General features: G+C 42.5%; 1 protein-coding gene across 5 annotated transcripts in view; it reads left to right on the forward strand.

The window, feature by feature from the left end:
• The first annotated feature begins 9,170 nt into the window (after positions 1-9,170).
• The window catches only part of ARHGAP40 (Rho GTPase activating protein 40), a 42,242-nt gene continuing 27,482 nt past the window's right edge, over positions 9,171-23,930 (forward strand). For 4 of the 5 annotated variants that reach the window (XM_034787502.1, XM_034787506.1, XM_034787505.1 and 1 more), the window contains exon 1: positions 9,171-9,397. In XM_034787502.1, coding sequence (XP_034643393.1) covers positions 9,282-9,397 — 116 coding nt within the window. In that variant the 5' untranslated portion in view covers positions 9,171-9,281. Of the gene's footprint in view, positions 9,398-16,868; positions 16,946-23,930 lie in introns of those variants that run through there. The other variant, XM_034787507.1, reaches the window with a different exon arrangement.

Below are 23,930 nucleotides of genomic sequence, written 5' to 3' on the forward strand. Positions count from 1 at the left end.
GTTGCTGAGATTCTTGTAATTATGGGCCAGGAAATAAACCAAATTTCTGTGGTTCACGCTGAGAAGCAGGGCAGCAGGAGAAGAAATAGTGGGTCCATGTATAGCATTGCCCCTCCCTACAGCTCTATCCATCTGGGTACCCCTAGTGTGTCAAGTCTTATAGCGAGGGTCTCCTTTAACTTCTTTGTGGGGGGAAAATGAAATTAGTGTTTGGAATGTGCTAAGTTGAGAGCTGGAGTTGGAGCTCTGCAGGCTCTTTATCCAGGGAAATGAGTAGGGGGCAGCCAAGAGTAGTGCAAGCTTTCAACACCACACTATGCCAGTGGGTCCTAAACCTGGTGTGGAGGGGGTGACCTCTAGGGGGAGAGAGTAGTTTGGTCAGTTCTTGGCTGCTCTGCAGAGGTGACCAGTTATATTGGTGTATTTTGTGATGTGGACTCTTGTCCAATGTGAACTGGACTGAGGCTACTGCACGGAAATTGGATATTTAGCCATTATGGTAAGGGGCTGAACTTAGAGGGTGGAAGATCCTCTGACCAGTTACCAACCCCATCCTTGTATTCTATCTTCAGAAGTTACAGGCAGCATTTCATGTCATCTGGTAGTATGTTCAAAGGGCCACCAGTTATTTTTACCGGTATTCCTAAAACTACCTGACTACTAAAAATATGTTTAGCATGCTAGACTGGTGGCTCTCATTCCACTCTGCCATTGGGTTTGTATCTGTCTTGAAGGTACAGCTGGAAAGATATAACCTGATACAAAATATTGTACACCAGGGATAGTCAACCTATGGCATACTTGCCGAAGGTGGCACGCGAGCTGATCTTCAGTGGCACTCACACTGCCCAGGTCCTGGCCACTGGTCCAGGGGGCTCTGCATTTTAATTTAATTTTAAATGAAGCTTCTTAAACATTTTAAAAACCTTATTTATTTTACATACAACAATAGTTTAGTTATATATTATAGACTTATAGAAAGAGACCTTCTTAAAAACGTTAAAATATATTACTGGCACGCGAAGCCTTAAATTAGAGTGAATAAATGAAGACTTGGCATAACACTTCTGAAAGGTTGCCGACCCCTGTTGTACACCATTAACTTCTTTACTGTTGTCTGTTCTTATTTCTCTTTGGCTAGGTCTACACTACCATCCTGAATCGTCAGGTAGAAATCGACCTCTCAGGGATTGATTTATCGCGTCCCGTCGGGACGCGGCAATCGATCCCCGAATCGACGCTCTTACTCCCACCTCCGTTGGTGGAGTAAGCACCGTCGACGGGAAGCCGCAGAGGTCGATTTTGCCGCCGTCCCTACAGCGGGGTAAGTCGGCTGCGATACGTCGAATTCAGCTACGCTATTCGCGTAGCTGAATTTGCGTATCTTAAATCGACCCCCCCCCCCCCCCGTAGTGAAGACCTGCCCTTCGTGGACGAGTGTGGGGTGTGTTCAACAGCTAGGTAAACGAAGTCATAACCTGTAATCTACTTAAGAGCTGCAGTTTTTTACAGACTTTGAAAAATGCCCTGGAGGCAGAAACTTGTGCAACTAGGTTAGTAAATAGCTTCATTCATCAAAGCAATAGTGGCTTTTATGTATTAGAGCTTCCTTCTATTGTTACAGCTTTTCCTTGGGCAGTGGAAATGTTTTGGGTGGTTTAAATCTCATTATTTACATTAGTGACTAGACATGCATTTGTTTAGATAAACTTTATTGTAGAGCTGCTTACAACTGAACGGAGAGCTTTGGCCTGAGTGTGAAATGATGTCATTAATGGGGCCCAAAAATGATAGTTGCAGAAATGCATTCTCTTAAATGGCGTATGGAAAAATGCAGGAATAATAAAATTGGTGCTGTTTCCTAACAGCTATTTTGCAAGCGTTCTGGTTCCCAGAATGGATGACTGAAACAGGACAGTAACTAAATTTGAGTACAAACTTCTAAGCAAATGCACATTCATGCACAAGTTGCTCAATTTTTGGTGGCCTGAAGTGTCACCAAAAATGAATGCTCCGCACAAACAGGACTGAATCAAATTCAGGGTGCAGAATGTTTTAAAATAAATGTACGAAGTTGGGTCTGAACTACTCACATCGGAATTTAAATAAGCTCTCGTGGCAAAATATCGTAGTGAATGATCCAGCATCCCAATACAAGGTATGCGGGCCTGAAGTGTATGACTCAGTGGATTTTTGGTGTAGTATGAGAGAAGACTTTTTTTTTTTTTTAAGGTCCTGATAATTATAATGTTTCTGTGTAACACCCCCTCCCAGTACAGTTGCTCCCACCTTAGCCTCTAGCATATATACTCTCTTCTACTTACACACACCCTTACCTCTTTGGATGCCCCTCCCCCGAACCCTATTGTATTTGGAAAGTTGCGTGTGATTAAGACAGAGAAATACAGGTTGCAGTTCTACCTTGGGTAGGAGCAATCATGGAAAGCTTTAACTCAAAAGGAGATTGTTTGACAAAGGTCTGAGTAAGTCAACATGGGTGGGTTGTAAAGGAAAAGGTTCTTCAACGTTCACTATATCTCTCAAGCCTGGTGACTGCTGTGTTAGGGCCAAAGGTACTTTTATAACTGAAATATCATTGATGTTGTATGCTAAATCTGAATACAATATTTGAAACTCTGGGCTTTTGTGTACAGATGCTTTTCTGCATTTTTTTTCCTTGTCTTCACTATTAACTCTTTAGTTCTCATGTGCCACTTTAGAGGCACACTGGGGAACAGCAGAAGAGGTGAGATAATGCTGAGATCACTGGGAATGCAGAGCCTGCTCTGCGGTGCCTCTTCCTGCCCTCTTCTCCATTTCCCCATCCTGCAAATTTTGTTTTCCCCTCTGCATACCATGGGAGGTGGGCAATCTGTTCCTGGTGTGTGCAGACAGCTCCGAGCTTCTGCTCTACTTTCAACTGAACAGCACAGCTACAACTGCTGATCGTGTGTTGAATGGACAGAAGTAACTCTGGGTTCCACTACTTGTCTCTAGCTCTCACTCCACCCCATTTTCCCCAGCTGCTAGTGTATTCCCTGACCATCATGCCTTTAAAAAAATAATCATCAATTGCAAGATTAAAGTTTATTTGCATGAAAACAGAATCTGCGCTGCTTTTCTGAATCATCTGCTCCTGCTGTTGATTCTCACTTGAAGTTCTGATTCTCTGTTTGTCACATAACATGTAGGTGCTTTAAAGCAGATTATGAATCCACAAATGGAGGATTATGCCCTCTGATTTACAGTCTTAGGCTGGGATCAGATTGGGTCTTATACGTGTCATTGAGCAGGCTCTCACCTGCTCAGTATTTGGATTGAATCCTCCGATTAAAAGCCAGGTGGCTGCATGATGTAAAGTAATGTTGGCGATTCACTGAAGGTGATGCTTTCCTCTCTGAGTCAGCACTGAACTGATGCCCCAGCATAGCATGGAACTGTGTGAGGTGCCATTTTCCAGATAAAATGTAAAACTAAGATCTTGACTCTTGGAGGAGCTATAGAACCACAAACTTGGGAGCTCCATCAGGTCAAAAAATCTCTGTAGCTGCTTTACAGCTTCTGGTTGGTTACCAATAAATAAACCTCACTGTTACTTTACACTACCCCAAACCACAACTATGCCTCTGTAGCTAGAGCCCTGCAAATCCGCAGATATCTGCTTTATATCTGTGGATATCCTCATCTGCATGTTTGCAGATTGTGGATTGGATGCGGGTGCGAATTTTGTATCCGCGCACGGCTCTATCTGTAGCATCACTCTGAGAACAAGCAGAGACTCGGATAATCTTATCCATCCATCACACAGGCTCATCTCATTACGGACTACAAAAACTATAATTACTACTTAATCTTAATAAGGATGTGTGGATGGATAGATAGTGTAGCTTGAGGTTTCTCCTGATCTCTGATGAGGAGCAGGGGGAAGAGCTAAAATTACTTGGATGACTTAAGAAAATGTTAAGTCCCTAGTGTTAATGGGCACTCTGTAAAATAGGAGCCTTCGCTTGGAATTTCCAGGCTTTCTAACCTTTGTGCTTTTTGAGCAAAGGACCTCATTCTCTTTTATGGGATTTCAGCTGACGTGACAGACTTTCACGCTTCACTCCAGGTAAACACTGTCTTTCACTTGGAAGCATATATGAAGTCTGAATGGTTAAAAGGCGCTCTACAATATCTATTTCTGCTGTTGCTTCTAACGGCTTGTCTTCACTGCGAAGTTAACTGGAGTGGTGCCTTAACTTGAGTCCCGTGCCCATGCATGCTCTTAACTGAAATATGGTGGTGATTTTTGACTCAAGTTGGCTGGCCCAAACAGTGGTATAGGCTACCGCTTGAGTTAGCGCAGCCCGTCAGCTTCTAACATGACTGACCAGCAGTGTGGATGCAGGCTAACACCACTACCCAGAAAGGTGTTGCACCATCTGAAACTGTTCTTGCAGAGCTCATCCTGCAGGAGCAAAACTCTCTCACAGGAATGTAGCTACAGAGATCTTGGGGGTTGCACATTTGCTTATCCGGAGACTTCAATCCTGTGGGGCATGTGCAGACTGCTTGACTGAACCTCCTGGTTATCTGAACCTCTCATTGTGCCCTTCACTCCCCCCCACCTCATACTCCCTTAGTGAAATCAGGGTTTACTGGTATTGGCCAACCAGTCTGAAAACATTTTGTGCGGCATTGGCAAGCCACTAAGCAGCAACTCCTGTTTTGAAGCTGGAGTCACCTATATTGTTAACAGCAGAATCCCGGTGCTGTGCTGCACTTATGACTCATTCAAATGCTCTCAGAAGCCAGAAATGAATTCTTGTTTTTTCCTTTTGGCTTCATCTTTTTTTTTTCCGTCTAGAAGATGCATGACTGAGGATGCGCGTGAGGGGCTTGGTTCTGAACCCAATTTGGCTTTATACCCGTGTAATCCCACTGACTTCACTGGAGAGATTCCTGATTCTCAGTGGTGTGAGATCAGAGTCAGAACAGTGGAGTTGCACCCAGAGTACAAGCTTAGCAGGCGGTGTGACTTTCTATTCTTTTTTGGAAAACATTACACACGAATTATCCCTCCCAGATGCCAGCAAGTCACCACCTTTAATGCAGAAAGGAATGAATACGGGATAGGCTGAACACTTTCACCCAGTTGGCCGCATATAAAATGTGGAGCAACTCTGAGGTGCATACATGTACCCATGTTATTAAACTCAGTTTTGAAATGTTGTGCACAAGCTGCTCTGCTCCCAGGAATTAAGTTACATAAACAAATTGAAACTTGTTCCTGTTTCAGTACATCCTATGTACTCTAAACTCTTCCATTTTGTAACTTACCTGATTGAACTATCGTCCTGTATAGTCACTGTCCGTTTAAAAACCCAGGACTGTGAAGCTAGTTTGTATTATTATTATTGGGTATCCTGCAGACAACTTGTATTATTGGAAAACCAGTTTGGCAAGGGCAAGACATGTTGAGGCTGCCTACAAGTGCTGGGAGAAGGCATCTGTAGGGTGTGACGTGCCCTCTGTTCTTTCAGCAATGGTAGTTATGTGCACCTGTTTTCTTTCATAGGAATTTTAAGGGGGAGCCGTAGAGGGATATTCTAAAAGGCAGAGAAAAGGCTGTGAATTTTACAGCCTGTGTCAGAGCACAGTGCACTTGGCATGAGACCTCTTGTGGGACAGATCATTGAAGCCAGTGCAGCAACTGAGGGAGTGATGCCAATTGACATCCACTGAAGATCTGGCCCATTGATTACAAATTGTTCTCACTTTGCAGGAGTATAGGTTTTGTAGAAGCATCTCGTGTATGTATCTGGGTTCGAGTGGAGAATTGAATTCCTTTCCCTGGCTTTTGTGGGTTAGCCAGATCTGTAATTTTGGTTGTTGTCCTATTGGATTTAATTTGATAGTACTCTGTGTAATTTATCTTTTACTGTTGTGAAAGCTATAGTTAAGATGGCATCTAGACTTTTATTATACCCTCCCATTTTCACATGCTCAGTAGCGTTTGAAAACATTCTCCTGTCTGTCTTGCATGTTTGAGGAAAACCCCTAAACTACAAAAAGGTGGGGGAAGGGACCCTTTTAAAAATAAACTTGAAGATGCCTTATGTTCACAAAGCACTCAAAAGTGGTTGAATCTGTTCAGTTGAAATGTTTTGGGGGCTAGTCTTACGTGTGAATAAATAAATCAAATGGGAGCTGTGAGACAAAACACAACCCGAAGGGGCACAGCCCTATTGTCTATCCTATAGGAAAGCAGGTCACCTCACACTAACAAGACTAAAATTAGTGAAAATCACTGCTGTAAGCAAATCTGAGTGAAGACACAAAGGGAGCAGATCTATTGATGTTACCATTTTACAAGCAAGATGTTACCATTTTACATAATTGCTCTTCATCTGAGTGGTCTTATGTAGTTCCTGAAGACTCTTTCCCCTCTCTTCAGCTGACCGTTCGTAGTGTGGAATCACTGCAAAATTAAAATAGAAGCTTATAGATTTTTTTTTTTAATTTTAGTTATGAAATAAATCTGTGAGAGCTGGGGAGGGAAGTCCTGTGAGGAGTGATGTGTGCTTGGGTATAAGAAGCTGAAAGAACTTTGTGTAGAATGCAATATGTGCAGCCTTCATTTGGTAACTAGAAATCAGTAACTTTTTTTTGTGATAGACCAGCCAGAGGGAACATAAGAACCGCCTTACCGGGTCAGACCAAAGGTCCATCTAGCCCAGTATCCTGTCTACCGACAGTGGCCAATGCCAGGTGCCCCAGAGGGAGTGGACCTAACAGGTAATGATCAAGTGATCTCTCTCCTGCCATCCATCTCCACCCTCTGACAAACAGAGGCAAGGGACGCCATTCCTTACCCATCCTGGCTAATCGCCATTAATGGACTTAACCACCATGAATTTATCCAGTTCTCTTTTAAACGCTGTTATAGTCCTAGCCTTCACAACCTCCTCAGGTAAGGAGTTCCACAAGTTGACTGTGCGCTGCGTGAAGAAGAACTTCCTTGTATTTGTTTTAAACCTGCTGCCTATTACTTTCATTTGGTGACCCCTAGTTCTTGTATTATGGGAATAAGTAAATAATTTTTCCTTATCCACTTTCTCCACATCACTCATCATTTTATATACCTCTATCATATCCCCCCTTAGTCTCCTCTTTTCCAAGCGGAAGAGTCCTAACCTCTTTAATCTCTCCTCATATGGGACCCATTCCAAACCCCTAATCATTTTAGTTGCCCTTTTCTGAACCTTTTCTAGTGCCAGTATATCTTTTTTGAGATGAGGAGACCACATCTGTACACAGTATTCAAGATGTGGTCGTACCATCGATTTATATAAGGGCAATAATATATTCTCAGTCTTATTCTCTATCCCCTTTTTAATGATCCCTAACATCCTGTTTGCTTTTTTGACTGCCTCTGCACACTGTGTGGACATCTTCAGAGAACTATCCACGATGACTTCAAGATCTTTTCCCTGACTTGTAGCTAAATTAGCCCCCATCATATCGTAGAAATAGGGAACTTCACTGGGCATTGGATCAGGCTCTAATTGAACAAGAAAGTTGATGTGTCTCGGCATGTATTGCAGATATGAGAGCGCTCCAGGTTTGGGCTCAGTTATTTTATTTTTATGAGCAAAAATTATATCTAATCAACAATTAACATTCATTCTGTCAAGCTCCAAGAATTTCAAAAGGACAAATTCTTCAACAGGACAGAAGAGAGGGTAATTTTTATACTTTTATGAAAACTGGAAATGTTCCCCTCCTAGCTAGTATTAATGCCCAAGCGAGAGACTTACTGAATTCTACAGTTGGGTTGTGGTGAAATTCACCCGGGTGCAGGGAATCTGCACATAGCCCCATGCCTCACTCAGTTCCTAAGTTAGCCCTGCAGAGGGACGGCAATGTGGGTAGAGTGCCACATGTTGCTGCCATGGGCCACGTTTGCCTACAGTGAATCAACTAGTGCAGGCTGGCTGCTATATCTAAATTTATGCAGTTCCAGTGGTTAGGAATCACCCACATAGGGTCTATAGTTACTAGTACACAGGTTGGAATAGTGGCTGTGTTAATAAGTAGAAGAAATCCACAAATGAGATTCCTTAGCATACTCTTACTTTAAATATTGAGTCCTTCTGAGGAAATTCAATTGGTGGTGTCCCTTCTCTTGTTCCAATAATAAGGAGAATGACTCATAGGAACATTGGGAAGATCTGTTAGTATTTGACAAGCCTCACATGGCTTCACTGAGTAAATTTCAAATGTGATTTTATTTTTCTATAAGATTTGCAGCGGAAAACAAACACTGAAAATCAGACAGGAAAAATCTCAGAACAATTGAGGATGGAAGGTGGAAAGAAGAAAGCTGATGAGGGAATATGACTGCTTTATCCTTTCCCCCTCCCCTGTCATATATTGCTTGTCTTAAATGAGTTTTAGGGCCTGGGATTTGCATCTTGGCATATGTTTTGGTTGCATGTTGTTGTACTAACTGGATGACAGTAGTATCTGCTCTTTACACGCCTAACTCATCAAGAAATAGGGTTCAGAACATGATACCAAAGCTTGGAACAGCCATATAACTGTCTTTCCCCTCTTCTCCAAGAGTTCTTGGGCTTCAATTTGTGCACTTCTTAATGCATTATATCTACCAGAGGTCAGATGACATTCTCATTGGGGTTATTGAAAGGCTAACGTATCCCAGTCTGTGAGGACCCTTGGTACAGTTCAAGTGGATTGATTGTTCACTGCTACTTATGCCACTCATGGGAGTTACTTTTCACATGGTTAAAATTTTAGTTATCGTTTAACCAGCCCTGGTTTGGGCATGTTCCCTGTCTGGTTTGCATCAGTTATGTGGAAAATGGTAGAGCGAACAATTTCTCTAGATCTAAATGCATAGCCACACAATTTTCAAATGCTAGAAGCTGGTTTCACTATGTCCTTCAGGTATGTATTGCATTCCCAGCCAGGACAGATGATTATAGCTCTTGGCCAGGCTGCATAGCTGGATATTTAAAGTCACAGGTATGTTTACCATGATTTTATTACATCAGTCTGGCTGGGTGGATGAGAAGAGGAGGAGGGAATTACCATCCAATTAGCAGAGTTTCTGCAGCATGAGTAGGTGGTGCTGTGGTTTTGCTTTCTTTGCAATCAGCTGCAGATGTAACACAAGGAATAACAGCAACTCCCTTGCTCTGTGACTGTCAAAGGCACACGGATGGACTACTGCTGCTGAAAGAAAGCAAACATTGATTCCTCTTGTAACCAAGACCATGGATAAACTTGGAAAGCCTGGTTCTGGGTTTGCCAGAACTCGGATTCCCAGGCCTCAAATTGTATTCCATTCCATCCAGCCTCCTTCCCATTCGCAGGTCTCTGGCATTTGCAGGTACGGAGTGCTCACATTTTTGAGTTTATTTTTTTTACTATGCATTTAAGTTTTATTCAGAAAGCAGGATGTAGAGGTAGAACAATAATGCACCCCAGTAGAATATACAAATGAGTGGAAACAAGGTGAAACCCTAATGGGAATATGAACAAGAGTAGTTAAGAATTCCTTTAAAAACACACTTGATCTTCCACAAATTCTCCTATAGCATTTTAATTTAAATCAGTGTCACATAAGTACACTTCTTGGCTCTGAGTTCTTGTATGAAACAGAATAAACCTTCAGAATCAATGCAGCAAACTTTATAAAAGACGGGGGCGGGGAGTGGGAAGCGTCACGGGGGACTAACTTATAGCATCTGAAAACTTCCTTATCCAAGATTCAGAAATAAAATGGCATTTGTAATCATTTGGTCATAAAAGATTATTCTCTATATTTGTCAGTGAAACTGAACACAGGAGACCGGAATGGTGTGGGGGTTTTTTGTACAATGTGTAGTGTGTGTATTAGTCAGTGAGTCTGTTGCACTAGTTTACATCATAATTTATTACTAAATCAGATTGTTTTATGTTTGACAGAGTTACTCTTGTTTTGACCTGCTGCATCATATCAGAGCATCTTTTACTGGATTCGGGTAGTTAGCTAGTTTACCACTTTGTATCTAGACTATACACCGGCTGGAAAGAGACCTTCTATTTAAAAATCATGCTTCTGTTTGAAAATGTTTTATTGTTAGAATGAGCAGGGTAGATTATCCCATCTGAAAGGGTTTACAGGAAAATGTATGTTTCTCTGTTTTCAGTTTGTTTGCTTTTGAAGTTCACAGTACTTTGTGTGGTCTGTTTTGCTGTATAATCGGTCTGTTTGAGTCTTTCACATAGCAACAAAGGAGGAAAACAAAAAACATGTTTGTAAAAACCGTTGGTGGGGGGAACACTACTTTAGATTCCACATTTTTGAAAAATGGACTAGATTCTAAGTCAGCAGTATCTCTTTGAGACAGTTGAGGGTTTTCTTTTAAGACAATTGGCTACTGAATATTTTGAACTCTTGGTTTTTCAAAAAACCACTTAGCCACCTGTTTGTAATTCTCCAGACTACCAACATAATACTTGTATTGCTCAGTCTGAAGGTGCTGGAGTAGAAGTAGTTCTCATTAAATCCAAACAATAGGTTGAAGGCAGAATGCCAGGTGTTAGTTAGAAACACTCATTCAGGTCCAGCCATTATGTAAACTACTTAACTCTTGTATAACTAATCTCTCTACAGTAGTCTTATAGACCTAGAATTTGATTGCTGTACAATGAAGTGATGTTTGTGAAATGATGTGCCGAAAATCCCAGTGTTCATATTAATTGTTTTTAATTATCCATTGTTCCTGCAGTGGTACCTATGGAATGTGTATTGGATAGGTATCTTAATGACAGCCATTTTACCCAGTATGGGGGTCCCTTGTATATGTCTTCCCCTTATCTGTCGTTTCACCTATCCATCGCTCATCAATAGGGGAACATGTTCCAATTTGTATTAGTTCCGATCCGCATATCCATCGCTTCATCTTTTGTGTGGCTTTTCTTTGGGTGCTTCCCCCGGTGTTCAGGAGGCACTGGGAGGGAGGGGAAGGAGTGGGGATGGGGTGCGCTCAGAAGAGGGGGTGGAACAAGGCGGGGGGGTTAGCGGGGGCAGGAAGCGGCGGGGTGGGCCATTATTTCTTATGGGGAAAAATTCCCTGGTATCTGTCGTTTCAGTATCTGTCACCCTTTTCAGGAACACAACCCCAACGTATACCCAGGATCCCTTGTAATGGTACCCTTGTTACCATTCCTCTCAAGCAATCTTGGAAAAGAGCTATTGATCCTGAGTGCACCTCCCCCTATTACTTCTAACCCTTCTATTTAAATCTGGCAGACAAAGGCCATGTGTGAGTATTGGTGAGTTCCCTATTCTGCATGCTGGAAGCCAGTTGCTTTGCATTCTCTGAGCTCTAGAACTTGCTTAGTGACATTCCGTGAGATGACCAAGCTGCACACAGGAACTGTTCATGCATCTTGAACAATGGTGAGGTTAACCTGTCCTTGGCAGTTGCTTTTGCTAAACGTCTGAGAACAGTTACCAAGCTATGGAATCTTCTGTCTCTGTGCAAAATCAACATTTTTTACTGTTTCAGCATATGCCACTGAAAGTGCAGTCAACTCAGCTATGTCGCTCGGGGTAAAAAATACACACCCTTGAGCCATGTAGTTAAACCAACCTAACCCCACAATGTGGAGCATGCTAGAAGAATTCTTCTGTTGATATAGCTACCGCCTCTCGGGGAGGTGGATTAACTACAGCAGTGATTCCCAAACTTTAACAATCTGTGAACCCCTTTCACTAAAATGTCAAGTCTTGCGAACCCCCTCCTAAAAATGAATATTTCCAGGGATTTTCTCCTCTACATGAGTATAATTCATAAAAGCGGTGATCTTGGACATATAAAATTTGTTTTTATGATATGCTTATTACACACTATTTATTATTAATTATTTATCATTACAGTAATTTTATTACATTATGAAAACAGCAATGTATCATTTTGAATAAGCCTGTTATGAGACAAGGCTCCTATGTTTCATCAAGGAGTATCAGATGTGAAACAGCAGGAAGGTATTTAAGATGCCAACTCAAAGAGTTCCTCCTACACAAGCATTCAGGTCTTGAGCGGCCCAGGCAAACAATGCACGTTACAACAAAGCTTAAACTTGTTCTTCATAATAATTTTAAAAACAATAGTAGCTGCGTAATTAATTTTAAAAACAGCAAAAAATATCCACCTCCCTTTCCATTTCTTATAAGGAGTCTTGAAGTTTAAATCTCCTCAGTGTGATAGATCTGCTTGCTTTGAAATGCGTAGCTCTCAGAAGTCCAAGGGCTCCAGGCTGCTGGCCCTGTGCTGCCCGGGGTCCCTAGGGACAGCTCTGTCCACCATTAGGGAATTTTTTCCAGAGAACTCCCTGTAACATTTCGTGAACCCCAGTTTGGGAACCACTGAACTACAGCAACTGGAGGATCCCTCCTGTCACTATAGTGAATGTGTACACTGAAGCACTACAGTGACGCAGCTGTGCCACTCTTCGTTTAAGTGTAGACATAACCTGAGCAATCCAAGTAAGGAGCTTATGTTTCGACCCTTCCTGTTTTCCACTGTCCCTAAATCTCTTAAGCATGGAGCTTAACTTGATCCTTCAGTGTATCCTTCTCTGGTCCTTTTTTTTTTTTTTTTTTTTTTTTTTTAAATGCTGTTGGTCAGTAGTTAATTCATGTACCTTCCTTGTAACCTCTTGCCAATTTTTCCCCAGCATTCCTGAGCAGTAAACTATGCTTATCTATTCTATCTGGTTTAATGCACAGTGAAATTGGCCAGCTTCTAGAATGAGTTGCAACAGGAAATGACTGGCGCTGGTGAGTTATTTCATAGTAATTACTACACCGATTAAGTAGGTGTTCAGCACTGGAGTAGTTGTAAGGCAAATTAGAAACGTACTAACCACATGAGATATGTATCTTTGTAATTCCAAGGAGGCCTTCCTTTAATAAACGAAGGCCCAAACAGAAAATAATCCTTGGCGTACCCTCCTAGCACTATTTGCCCAAGGATCTCAAAGCATGTTAACACACAGACTAGCTTCCCCACAGAGAGACCGATAACTTGTCCCTGTACACATAGGAAGGCTGAAGTACACAGAGGTTAAGTGTTTTGCCCAAGGTTGCACAGCAGAGATGGGACTAGAACCAAGCTCACTTACTGTAACAAAGAGGCAACATGGTCCACAGGTTGGAGCGGAAGTCTAAGAGCTAGGATATTTTGACCCTCTGGCTTTTGTCAAATGACTGAAATTCTGTGTCCCAGTTACCTTATTTACCTTATGTGTGATGTGAAGTAGATCATCATTACTCCCACTTGTGGGTAGGATGGTAAATAAATCATGGTTGTGTGATTGCAAAGTGGATAAATTGATTTTAAAAAATCAATTTTTTATTTAATCTTAACTAAATGCAGGTTTACTTAACCTATTTAAAACTAAGTTTGAAATTAACTTATGTTAAGTCCAAAAATTATTATAATCCATTAAAATCCATTTCAATTAAATTCAGAAAATAATATCAAGGAGTACATGTTTGTTGCCATATTTTAAAGACAGTCAAAGCACTGAACTGTTGGAAGAGGTTGCGTGTGCCAGCTTTTGACAGCAGTAACCCCCTTTGTTGGTACAGAGAGAACATTTTCTTCAGTCCAGTTTATTCAACTAGTTAAATCCAATTGAGAGTTGAGAAAGCAGGAAAGCGTTCTAATCCAATCCATGAATAAAAAGTAGGCGTGAGCGGATGAAATCTACCAGTTCTGAAATCTTGAAGGACATGGTGGCCAGAAACAAGCAGTTCACTTCGCTAACTACAATAATACTTCCTTTGTTTAATAAATCACTTTTAAATGCAAAATGAGTCTTGATTTTTTTCCCCTACAAATTGATTTTTTCATATGTATCGATTATGGTTGAGGTAGTTTTATTTAATAGTGGTGTGCAAATCTCCTGTTTCCTTCACCTCTAATTTGGTTATTTCCTTTCTCACCACCACACCCTGGGTGTGTAATGGTAGCTTTCTTGGGATGAAGCCCAGAAAGGAGAGGACTGAGGTGCAGTTTCCCAGGGCTCGGGAAATTGAGCATGAAAGTTTGACTTGCTCTTACATTGGCACGGCTGAAATAGAAATGGAGATTGGCGCGGTTTAGATTTGGAACAGAAAACGTTTTTGTTGCTTGGATGCAGGAGTACAAGTTGATCTGAGGATGCGCTTGTAGGCAAATTTAGGCCTCATAGTTCACCACCTCATGTAGACAGGGCAAGGTAGTATTTTGCCCACTATGTTCTCTCCCTGCTCTGGGCAGGGTTGTGGGGTGAGAGGCCAGCAGTTGGGGCATGCTCTCTTTTTTTCCTGGAGAAGACTCAGCCAGAGCAGGGGAGAATTGCACAGATGAGTCAGTGCACGCGCTAGGTATGCCAAGCCTGTGGAACACTTATTGTCTAAGGAGGCCCCGTGTGCAAGTGAAGAAACTGCTTTAAAAGTACAGCACAATACTACATTCAGCTGACAGAAGGAGGCAGTCAGCCGGCATTGCACTCTTATTTCTGTTGTGCTGAGGGATCATCAGTGGGCTGGAAACATGCTTCCACAATGAAAAATGTGCTTGACATCAGGATGAAGGCAGCTGAAGCAGAGAATGCCAGCTCCTGAGCTGTTCCCAGTGTAGAGGAAGGCCATGCTGAAGCAACTGTCATATCTCTGAGCAAAAACTATAATCCCATAGGCAGATGGTGGTAATAAAATCCCAGCTACTGTTGCTAGTGCCTGAGAGTGGCAAGTCTACAGTCTTCTGGCCAAGCAACCTTGAGAAAGTATTTTGACACAAGCATGAATGCTGTGGTTCCCCTGGGCTGTGGATGACCTGCATGTAGCATGTCAGGGGAGGTATGTGCAAAGCTGGCTTAAAGCTCATCTTTGCATTGCTCTGCAACTGGTGCCTCTTGTTCTGCAGAGCTGATCCAGCCGTGCTGGGTTAGAGAACCCTGGAGGCAGCTCTAACTTTCACTGGCTTCAAACCACAAGTAGAGGATCAGCATAGCCTACTTTGGCGGGCAAACTTTTTGGCCTGAAGGCCTCATCAGGTTTCAGAAATTTTATGGAGGGCCGGTTAGGGGAGGGGGTTGTGGCCTGGCCCCCACGTCCTATCTGCCCTCCCCCCCCGCCCCCGACTTCTGCCCCATCCAACCCCCCCCATTCCCTGATGGCCCCCCGCCCAGGACCCTTGCCCCATCCACACACCCCTGTTCCCTGTCCCCTGACTGCTCCCTGGACCCCTGCCCCCCCATCCAACCCCTCCTCTCATTCCTGATGGCCCCCCGGGACTCCTGCCCCATCCCGCCCAGAGCATTGTGCCGGCAGTGGAGCGAGCGAGCTGAGGCTGTGGGGGAGGAGGAACAGCAGGGGAGGGGCCAGGGGCTGGCTAGCCTCCCGGGCCAGGAGCTCAGGGGCCGGGCAGGACGGTCCCACAGGCTGGAAGTGGTCCGCGGGCTGTAGTTTGCCCACCTCTGCCCCTTTTCCTTGAAATGCCAGCAGTAGAGGAAGGGCAGTATGGAAGCCCCTACACTGGCTATGGCTTTGAAGGCTCGCTCTTGCACTGGGTCGATCCTCCCTGAGCTGATTATACTGGCATTAAGGCCAGACTCATTAGTGATGTAGTGTAAAGTGTTAGCCTTGCACCCAAAAAACTTGGTCTTGAAACTGCAATGAAAGACTGGGATGCCACCATTAATTCAGGGTTCTGTGTACCGAGAGTGGTCTGTAGTCAGCAAAATAGCCTACAAACTGTCTTAATGCTGTGTCCTATTCTTTGTTCTGCTATCACTTTTAAATGGAAGTTACCAGTACCTATTCCTATTCTCAGAGGGATGCAATGGCAGCAGCTTTTACTACTATTGCTATTACTATCTTCACGGAACAATCTCCGGGACCGATTCAGTCCAATTCCCACTGAAGTAAATAAAAAGATCAGGGCTGCTGGGTTGTTTCATTGCTGTTTAGACTTCTGTGATTGGGCTGGAGCCCAGGCTCTACGACCCTGTGAGGTGAGAGAGTCCCAACCGGGCTCCAGCCTGATCCCGGAAGTCTACACAGCAATGAAGCCAACCCACAGCCCAGGCCCTGTGAGCCCAAGTCAGCTGGTGTCTACTTGCTGTGTAGGCATACCCTTAGAGAAGTTGAACTTTGACATTCCTGTTCACAAGGCCCATGGTAAATTTAAAAAAAATCATTGTTCAAGGTAAAGGCTATCAGTACAAAGATGTGTCATTTTATCTAGAAAGTATTTGGAAAATACACTCATATTGCCCTGCTTTATATGTGCACAAAAAAGCAAGGTGGGTGAGGTAGTATTTTACCAACAGACGTTGGTCCAATAAAAGATATTACTTCACCCACCTCGTGTCTCTAATATCCTGGGACCGACTTGGCTACAATGACCCTTCATACAAAAAAAGCGAAGCACTCTAAGACTTATCAGCTGAGACAGCCCCTAGAAAGAGATGGGTTCTACCTTTTTCTGCTTTCCAGCAATTAGTCTCTGGAATGAGATTTTTGTGTGTTTCTCTCTTATATGATTGTGCAAACTTGTTAACCACTGACTGGATTTTATTCATAGATTCAAAGGCCGGAAGGGGGACCACTGATCTAGTATGACTTCCTATATAACACAGGCCAGAGAACTCCTGCAAAATAATTCCTAGAGCAGATCTTTTAGAAAAACATCCAATCTTGATTTAAAAATTGCCAGTGATAGAGAATCCACTATGACCCTTGGTAAATTGTTACTATGGTTAATTAGCTTCACTGTTAAAAATTAACACCTTATTTCCTGTCTGAATTTGTCTAGCTTGAACTTCCAGCCATTGGATCATGTTATACCGTTCTCTGCTAGATTAGAGAGCTCTTTATCAAGTATCTGCTCCCCACGTAAGTACGTACAGACTGTAATCAATCACTCCTTAGCCTTCTGTTTGTTAAGCTAAGTTAAAATAGCCCTGGCATGAGTCCATCTTGTACAAGGTGATCCTGTCACAAATGGTGGTTTTTTTTTTTTTTTTTTTCCTTTCCTTCTTGCTGTTCTTTCTCCCTTCCCCTTCAAATACTATAGGAACAGTAGTTACATTAGCAAGGAGGCATTGTTTCTTCCTTTGCTCCAGCAGTCTAAATCGAGAGGAGAGTAACTTGCTCTGGTTTACTGTTGATGCCTATTGTGTTAGTATGGGAGCAGTTAGATTTATTTTAAAAGCAAGTAGGAAAATAAATCCATTGAAGAACATCTAATTTTATATTTTATCAGTGTATAAAACACTGGTTAGGATGTGGCTGTCGAACACTGTTTCAGAAATAAGGTACACTCAAGGCATTGTTATTTGCAAACACAAGCTCTTGTTTTAAGGTGGCCAGACATCCTGATAATAAGGGCTTTGTCTTATATAGGGAACTATTTTCCCCCACCATCCTGATTTTTCACACTTGCTGTCTGGTCACCCTATCTCGTTTGCATATGCAAATGTTGTCCAGGCTTGAGGTACCTCATCTATGACATAGTTGAGAAGTAGTATGGCCTGGACTACAACTAGGTTATGGACCTAACAATTGCACCAACCTTGTTATTTGGCTATGAGTCTCTCTAAAGGGGTGAGTTGTATTGTTATGCTGTCAAACCTCAGAGACAACTGGTAGCATGACTTGAGGACAGTACTTTAAGTCAACTGAACTTGGGGATTGCAACGGACAATGTAACCTGTTTTTTAAAGACCTATGCTTTTGATAGGACACTGATAGTTTAATCTAAGCATTGGGTAGCTGGCAGCCAGATCAATATTGTAAATACAAGTGACCTTTTGTGCACTGAATTTTTTTTTTTTTAATTTATCAAAAACTCTATAGTTTTTCCAAAAACATTTAAAAAATATTTCTGAATCAAATGAAACAACTTCATTTCCTTCAGGATTCTCTTCAGCTTCTCAAATGAGCTACCTTTGTTGGTTCTTGAGTGTATCTTTGCTGTATGGAGACAGAGAGCTGTAAGAGATTCTCTTTGGGGTGCAAGGTACAGGAATCTCTAAGTGAAATTCTAGGGTCAGTGTTATGCAGGAGGTCAGACTGTGGGATCACAGTGGCCTCTTCTGGTCTTAAAATCTATGAATATACATGTGAATAAACCGGATTGCTTGAAGTAGCCTATTTAAATATGCTGGCCAAGAATCTTTGCTTCACTAAGCTTCCTATCTCAGTGAGAAGGGGGAAGTGTCTGGGATGGATCTGTGCCATACTGAACTCCAGTGTAGGGTAGACCAACTTAGATGCTGTTCTTAAGTCAGCTGGCTATGGTCTGGAGGGGCCATATGACCACTGAACGCTGCCTGTGCATTGTACTCTGGCTGCAGCCTTTCCCTGCTAACCGTATTCTATGGTGGGCATGGCATGGAGGTAGGTATCTGGGCTCTGTAATGGCTTACAGTTCCCCCACAATGAGGGGAATGCTTAGCTGGCCAGACCTAGCTACTTTTCAGCCCCTTTGTGTAGCTAGGTCGCAGAGCTAAGGGATCCAAATGCAAAGGAGACTCTATCCTGTTGGGAGCCCTTATCAGCTGATCTGTCCTATGTGCAGCTCTGTTTCAGAACTCACTTGTACGCCTCTTCATTAGGATTTGTACTCATGGCTCCAGGCTGAAACTTGGAAGCAAATTAAAGAGGACTTAGTTTCCCACTGCATGGGCCTCCTACGTTTCCTTTAATCCTGCGCTCCTGTGCCAGCTGATTGTTTTTAGAGTTTTTTTCTGACCTTGAGAAATAAATTGAAGGCCAACAAGAGAGGGGCTTCAGTTGTTTCCTCTAAATTAATAGCCTATCCAACTAATGACAATCAACTCCTGCTTTCTCCTTCTCAAGAACTGTTCTTTATTCCACACTGAATGTTGTTCTTTAAAACCTGTGATTTTTGTAGCACTGCACCCTGCTGACTCCTTCTGAGTTTATACAGTTTTATGTTTAGTTTTTCATTTTAGTTTCAAACTCATTCTTGTCTGTTTTGTTTCTTGGTGCCAGGAGTCCCTCTGGGCCTGGCTCATGTCCTTGAAAATACTTCTAAGTTAAGTGATATCTTGTCTTGCATTTTTTAATATCTGGAAGACTTCACCATCTCCTGCCTTTTCCCACCTCGGTTAGGTTTGGAACAGTTTTAACTTGGGTCATATTTTTTTGGCTTAAACTGGTAGCAAGTGTCCCCTTTGAAGTAGTTCATCACAACAGGAGGAAACCTTATTTATGCATCTGATGAAAGAGAGGCAGTCTGAAGAGTTCTCAATACCGAAAGAACATGGAGCAAGTGGGGAAGAAGTCCAAGGAGCTAACACCCCATTGAGAGCAGCTCTCTGGATGGAATGATCCAGTGTTAGTGTTGCTGTGTATTCATTTTGTTCTGTTTTCTTATTGGGTTCGGAAGAGCTTGGGTTATGTGAGTGTTTTACGATGCACTTTGTTTTGTGTTTGTCAATGTCGACTGATTAAAAATTAAACTGTTTTACTATTCCAGTACCCCAAAAGCATTGCAGGACCAAGGGGCTGTGACAGATTTGACATCTGATGCCTTACAAGCCACCAGATTTAGGAAGAAGTGCTGTTGGAGAGAGGGAAATCTTTTCTTTCCAGTGGTGCTGTAGAAAGCATTTCTTTCTGGTCCTCATAGCATCTTGAAAGATTGTGCCTTTAAAATTCATGTCATTCCAGATCTGATTGCCTCCTGTCCCCCCTCCCTAATTTCTTACCATCACAACACTTGGCCCAGGATTGACCTGAGCATCATAGGGGAGGGTTAGTGAGATGACATCCCCACTGGTAGGGCACACCCACACGCAAGCAATGCTTTGAATCAGAGCAGCAGATTCTTTCCTCCTCTGACGCTAGTCATCAGGAAGCTTGATCCAGTCCGCTTTGTTCCATCTACAAGCTGGCCTTGCCAACCAGCATGGCATTCTGCACTCCTTTCCCAGTCATCCACAGAGATTCCAAAGGATACTAAGTCATCTTTGCAAATATCCTCAAATCTCCACAGCGGTCTGTCTCTCTTTCTACGCCCTCCACGAGCTTCAGAATACAGTGCACTCTTTGGGTTCCTGTAATCTGGCATTTACGCTAAACATACCCAAAAAACTAAACTGCTTTCATATCAGATGCTTGTGTAAAATTCTTCAAATAAGATGGCAAGACAGGGTGATAAAGGTGGAAGTGTTAAATCGTGCTGGTCGGTCATTTGTGGGGATGTTGATTAGTAAGTAAAGTCTCATGTGGCTTGAACATGTCAAGTGAATGCCAAATCATGTGCCTAAGTCCCATTTTATATTCATGCTTTGCTGAATGTGGATGGCTTGCTGAAATGGGCTAAATGCAGTGTCCTTGTTCTATCTCTCACCCTGACTCCTTCAACTTTACCAATGTTGGGGGCCTAATTATCTTGTTTTGTCTGTTTTTCCCATAACAATATTAGCACTGCTTTTCATGTTGCCCCTTTCATGCCGAATGCCCTCTCTGAACTGATCCTTAAGGCTGTGTCTTTTCCTCTCCATGATGCTTACAAGAAATGGGCTGTAGAGATGGCTGAAGAATTGTCCCCTCTTTTCCCCCCTTCGTTTGTTTCATAGAGAAGGCTGGATTGACATGGCTCACATCACTATAGAGTAGTTTCTTTAGGAGGGTATGCCAGATCCCCATTGGAATAAAAAACAATGTTCACAAAGGAGTAACTCCAGCTGGTGCTGCTTCCTTGCAGCTAGTTCTTGACTGAACAAAGGCCAGGGGAGAAAACCCTGAATCAAATTTGCTGTGGGGAAAATGTCAGGTGGTTGGCACTACAGTACAGCTCTGCCCTCCAGCATCTCCTGCGGCTATGCTGGCTTCCAAACATCATGGTCTTCAAGTCTTTGGGCCTAGTCATTATCGCTTTAATCCTACCTTGAAGAAATACTTCCAGTTATTGAAGCAAAGTGCAGAGCATATTTTATCGATGATATTAACCTCTATTCTGAGACATGTGCTAACCCCAGAGTGGTCAAGGGTGCATTGCAGTATCCTCACGCTGTCTTGGTCTGTGCGAGAAGATGCAAATTTCCTTTGAGAATAGACACATAAGAGGTATGTATGATGTAATCAAGAAAGCAATACATCTTTCTGCCAAGAAGACTGTCCCACTCAAATCTCTTAATGGAGACATCATTACTGATAGAAGCAAACAATGCTCCACCCAATGTTGCATCAGTTACAAACTACTTGCATGAAACCATTGTTTTTGAAGCAGTGCTAAGCATGATCCGTAGATTCTAGATTAGTGAAGAGTTCGATATAGAACCATCTATAAATGTGCTTGAAAAGGCAATCACCTCCCTAGCATCAGGGAAGGACACCAGGGAAAAAAATGGAGTTCCAGCTGAAGTACTGAAACAAGGAGGAGAAGTTGTGCTTGAACATTTGCACAATGCCTTGCTTGCCTGCTGAGGGGAAGGAGGGGTACCACAAGACACGAAGGATGCTATCATCAGAATACAGTATATAAAAGGAGATTGGAGTGATTGCAACAATTACAGAGGACTTTCTCTCGTTAGTGTTGCTGGTAAGGCATTCGCATGGGTCATTCTTAACACTGAAAAGTGAGGTGGCAAAGTTTGCAAATGATACAAAATCACTCAAGAGTTAAGTCCAAATTTGACTGCAGAGAGTTACAAAGGGATCTCACTAAATTGGGTAAATGAGCAAGAAAATGGCAGATGAAATTCAAGGTTGATTAATTGCAAAGTAATGCACATAGGAAAACCATAATCCCAGCTATACATACAAAATGATGGGGTCTAAATTAGCTATTACCACTCAAGATAGATCTTGGAGTCATTGTGGATAGTTCTCTGCAAACATCTGCTCAATGTGCAGCAGCAGACAGAAAAGCTAACAATGGTGGGAACCATTGGGAAAGGGGTAGATAAGAAGACAAAATATCATAACGCTACTATATAAATCCATTTTATGCCCACACTTTGAACACTGCATGCAGTTTTAGTTGTCCCATTTCAAAAAGCCATACATTAGAATTGGAAAAAGTACAGAGAAGGGCAACAAAAATGATTGGGGGTATGCAACAGCTCTCTTATGAGGAGAGATTAAAAAGGCTGGCAGTTCAGCTTAGAAACGAAAGAGGGGATATGATAAAATCATGAATGGTGTGGAGAAAGTGAATAGGAAAGTGTTATTTACTCCTTCACGTAACACAAGAACCGGGGTCACCCAATGAAATTAACAGGCAGCAGTTTAAAACAAACATAAGGAAGTACTTTACACAATGTACCATCAACCTGTGGAACTCCTTGCCAGGGGATGTTGTGAAGGCCAAAAGTATAACTGGATTTAAAAAAGAATTAGAAAAGTTCATGGGCGGTAAGTCTGTCAATGGCTATTAACCAAGATAGCCAGGGACCCAACCCCATGTTCTGGGTGTCACTAAATCCTTGGCTGCTAGAAGCTGGAACTGTATGACAGGAGATGGATCACTGGATAAATAGCCCTGTTCTGTTGATTCCCTCTGAATCATCTGGCACCAGCCACTGTCGGAAGACAGGATACTGTGCTAGATGAACCATTAATCTGATTCTGTATGGCCATTCTTATGTTCTTAATTCTTGCTGAATGTGCATATTCAGAGAATCCGTGCAACTTCTGTGCTGGTAGATCAACTATCAACATGCTCTTCGAACTAAAGCAACTGTAAGAACAGTGTGAAGAACAACGAACAACCTCTCTATATGGCCTTCATAGATCTTACAAAGGCTTTTGATGTGGTCAGCAGAAAGGGCCTTTTCCAATTCCTAGAGAGAATTGGTTGTCCCTCACTCCTCCCTTAGTTGCATTTGGATTTGATCCTTCCATGGTTGCATGAAGGCTACAATCTAGTATGTTGGTGATCATACTGGTAGCTTTAAAATCCACAGGTGGTGTCAAACAGGGATGTGTTTTGGCACCCATCCTTTTTGGTATATTCTTTTCTCTGCTGCTTTGTAATGCTTTCTCATCTAATACCACCGGTGTTCATCTCCACACAAGATCAGATGGAAAATGCTTCAACATTGCATATTTAAGAGCATGATAAGAGAACTTCTTTACGCCAATGACACAGCACTTCTCACACACAGTGGGAGGAGCTCCAGCAGCTTTGCAATAGCATGCATTAGCTTGTGAGGAATTCAGACTAACCATCTGCCTAAAGAAGACAATGTTGTGTGTTTTTTTTTTTTTTTTGCACCAGAAGTTTTAATAGCTAGTACCAAGCTAGAAGTTATGCACAAGTTTTGCTATCTCGGGTCAATTACATTTGATACCTGATCTCTAGATGATAAGTTCTGAGAAGGGCTGCCACGCGCATTTGGTCAACTGACTAAGCACTTGAGCACTAAGATATGGGTCTTCCAGAAGTTCATTTTGAGCATGCTGCTGTATGGTGGCAATACTTAGAGCACCTAAGCAGGCATGAGAGAAGATTAAACAGCTTCCACACCTGCTGTCCTCGTTGTATTTTCAATATTAAGTGGGGAACCAAGGTGCCTGATAGCAAAGTACCTGAAAAAGCAAAATTCTTGTAGTGAGTCAGCTTTATCTTCTGGCCCTGCACCGTATTGCCTACATTATCTCTTGCAATGACTCTCACTTTAGAATTGGACTTTTTAGCTACTTGTGATGCTGCAAGCATGACATGCAGCAACTGAACTGGTTTGGCACTCACACCATTGTCTTTCAAGATGGAGGGTTGCCATGAGTGTGTGTGGTTTTTTTTTTTTAAACTATGCACTTCACTAACTTGATTTTCTAGCAAATGGCTTTGAGTTAATTTTTAAAAAAATCTTCTAAGTGTTAAACTTTTTGTTATGGTTAT

This window comes from Trachemys scripta, chromosome 12 (genome assembly GCF_013100865.1).
Source record: "Trachemys scripta elegans isolate TJP31775 chromosome 12, CAS_Tse_1.0, whole genome shotgun sequence".
In the NCBI taxonomy this organism is placed as follows: Eukaryota; Metazoa; Chordata; order Testudines; family Emydidae; genus Trachemys; species Trachemys scripta.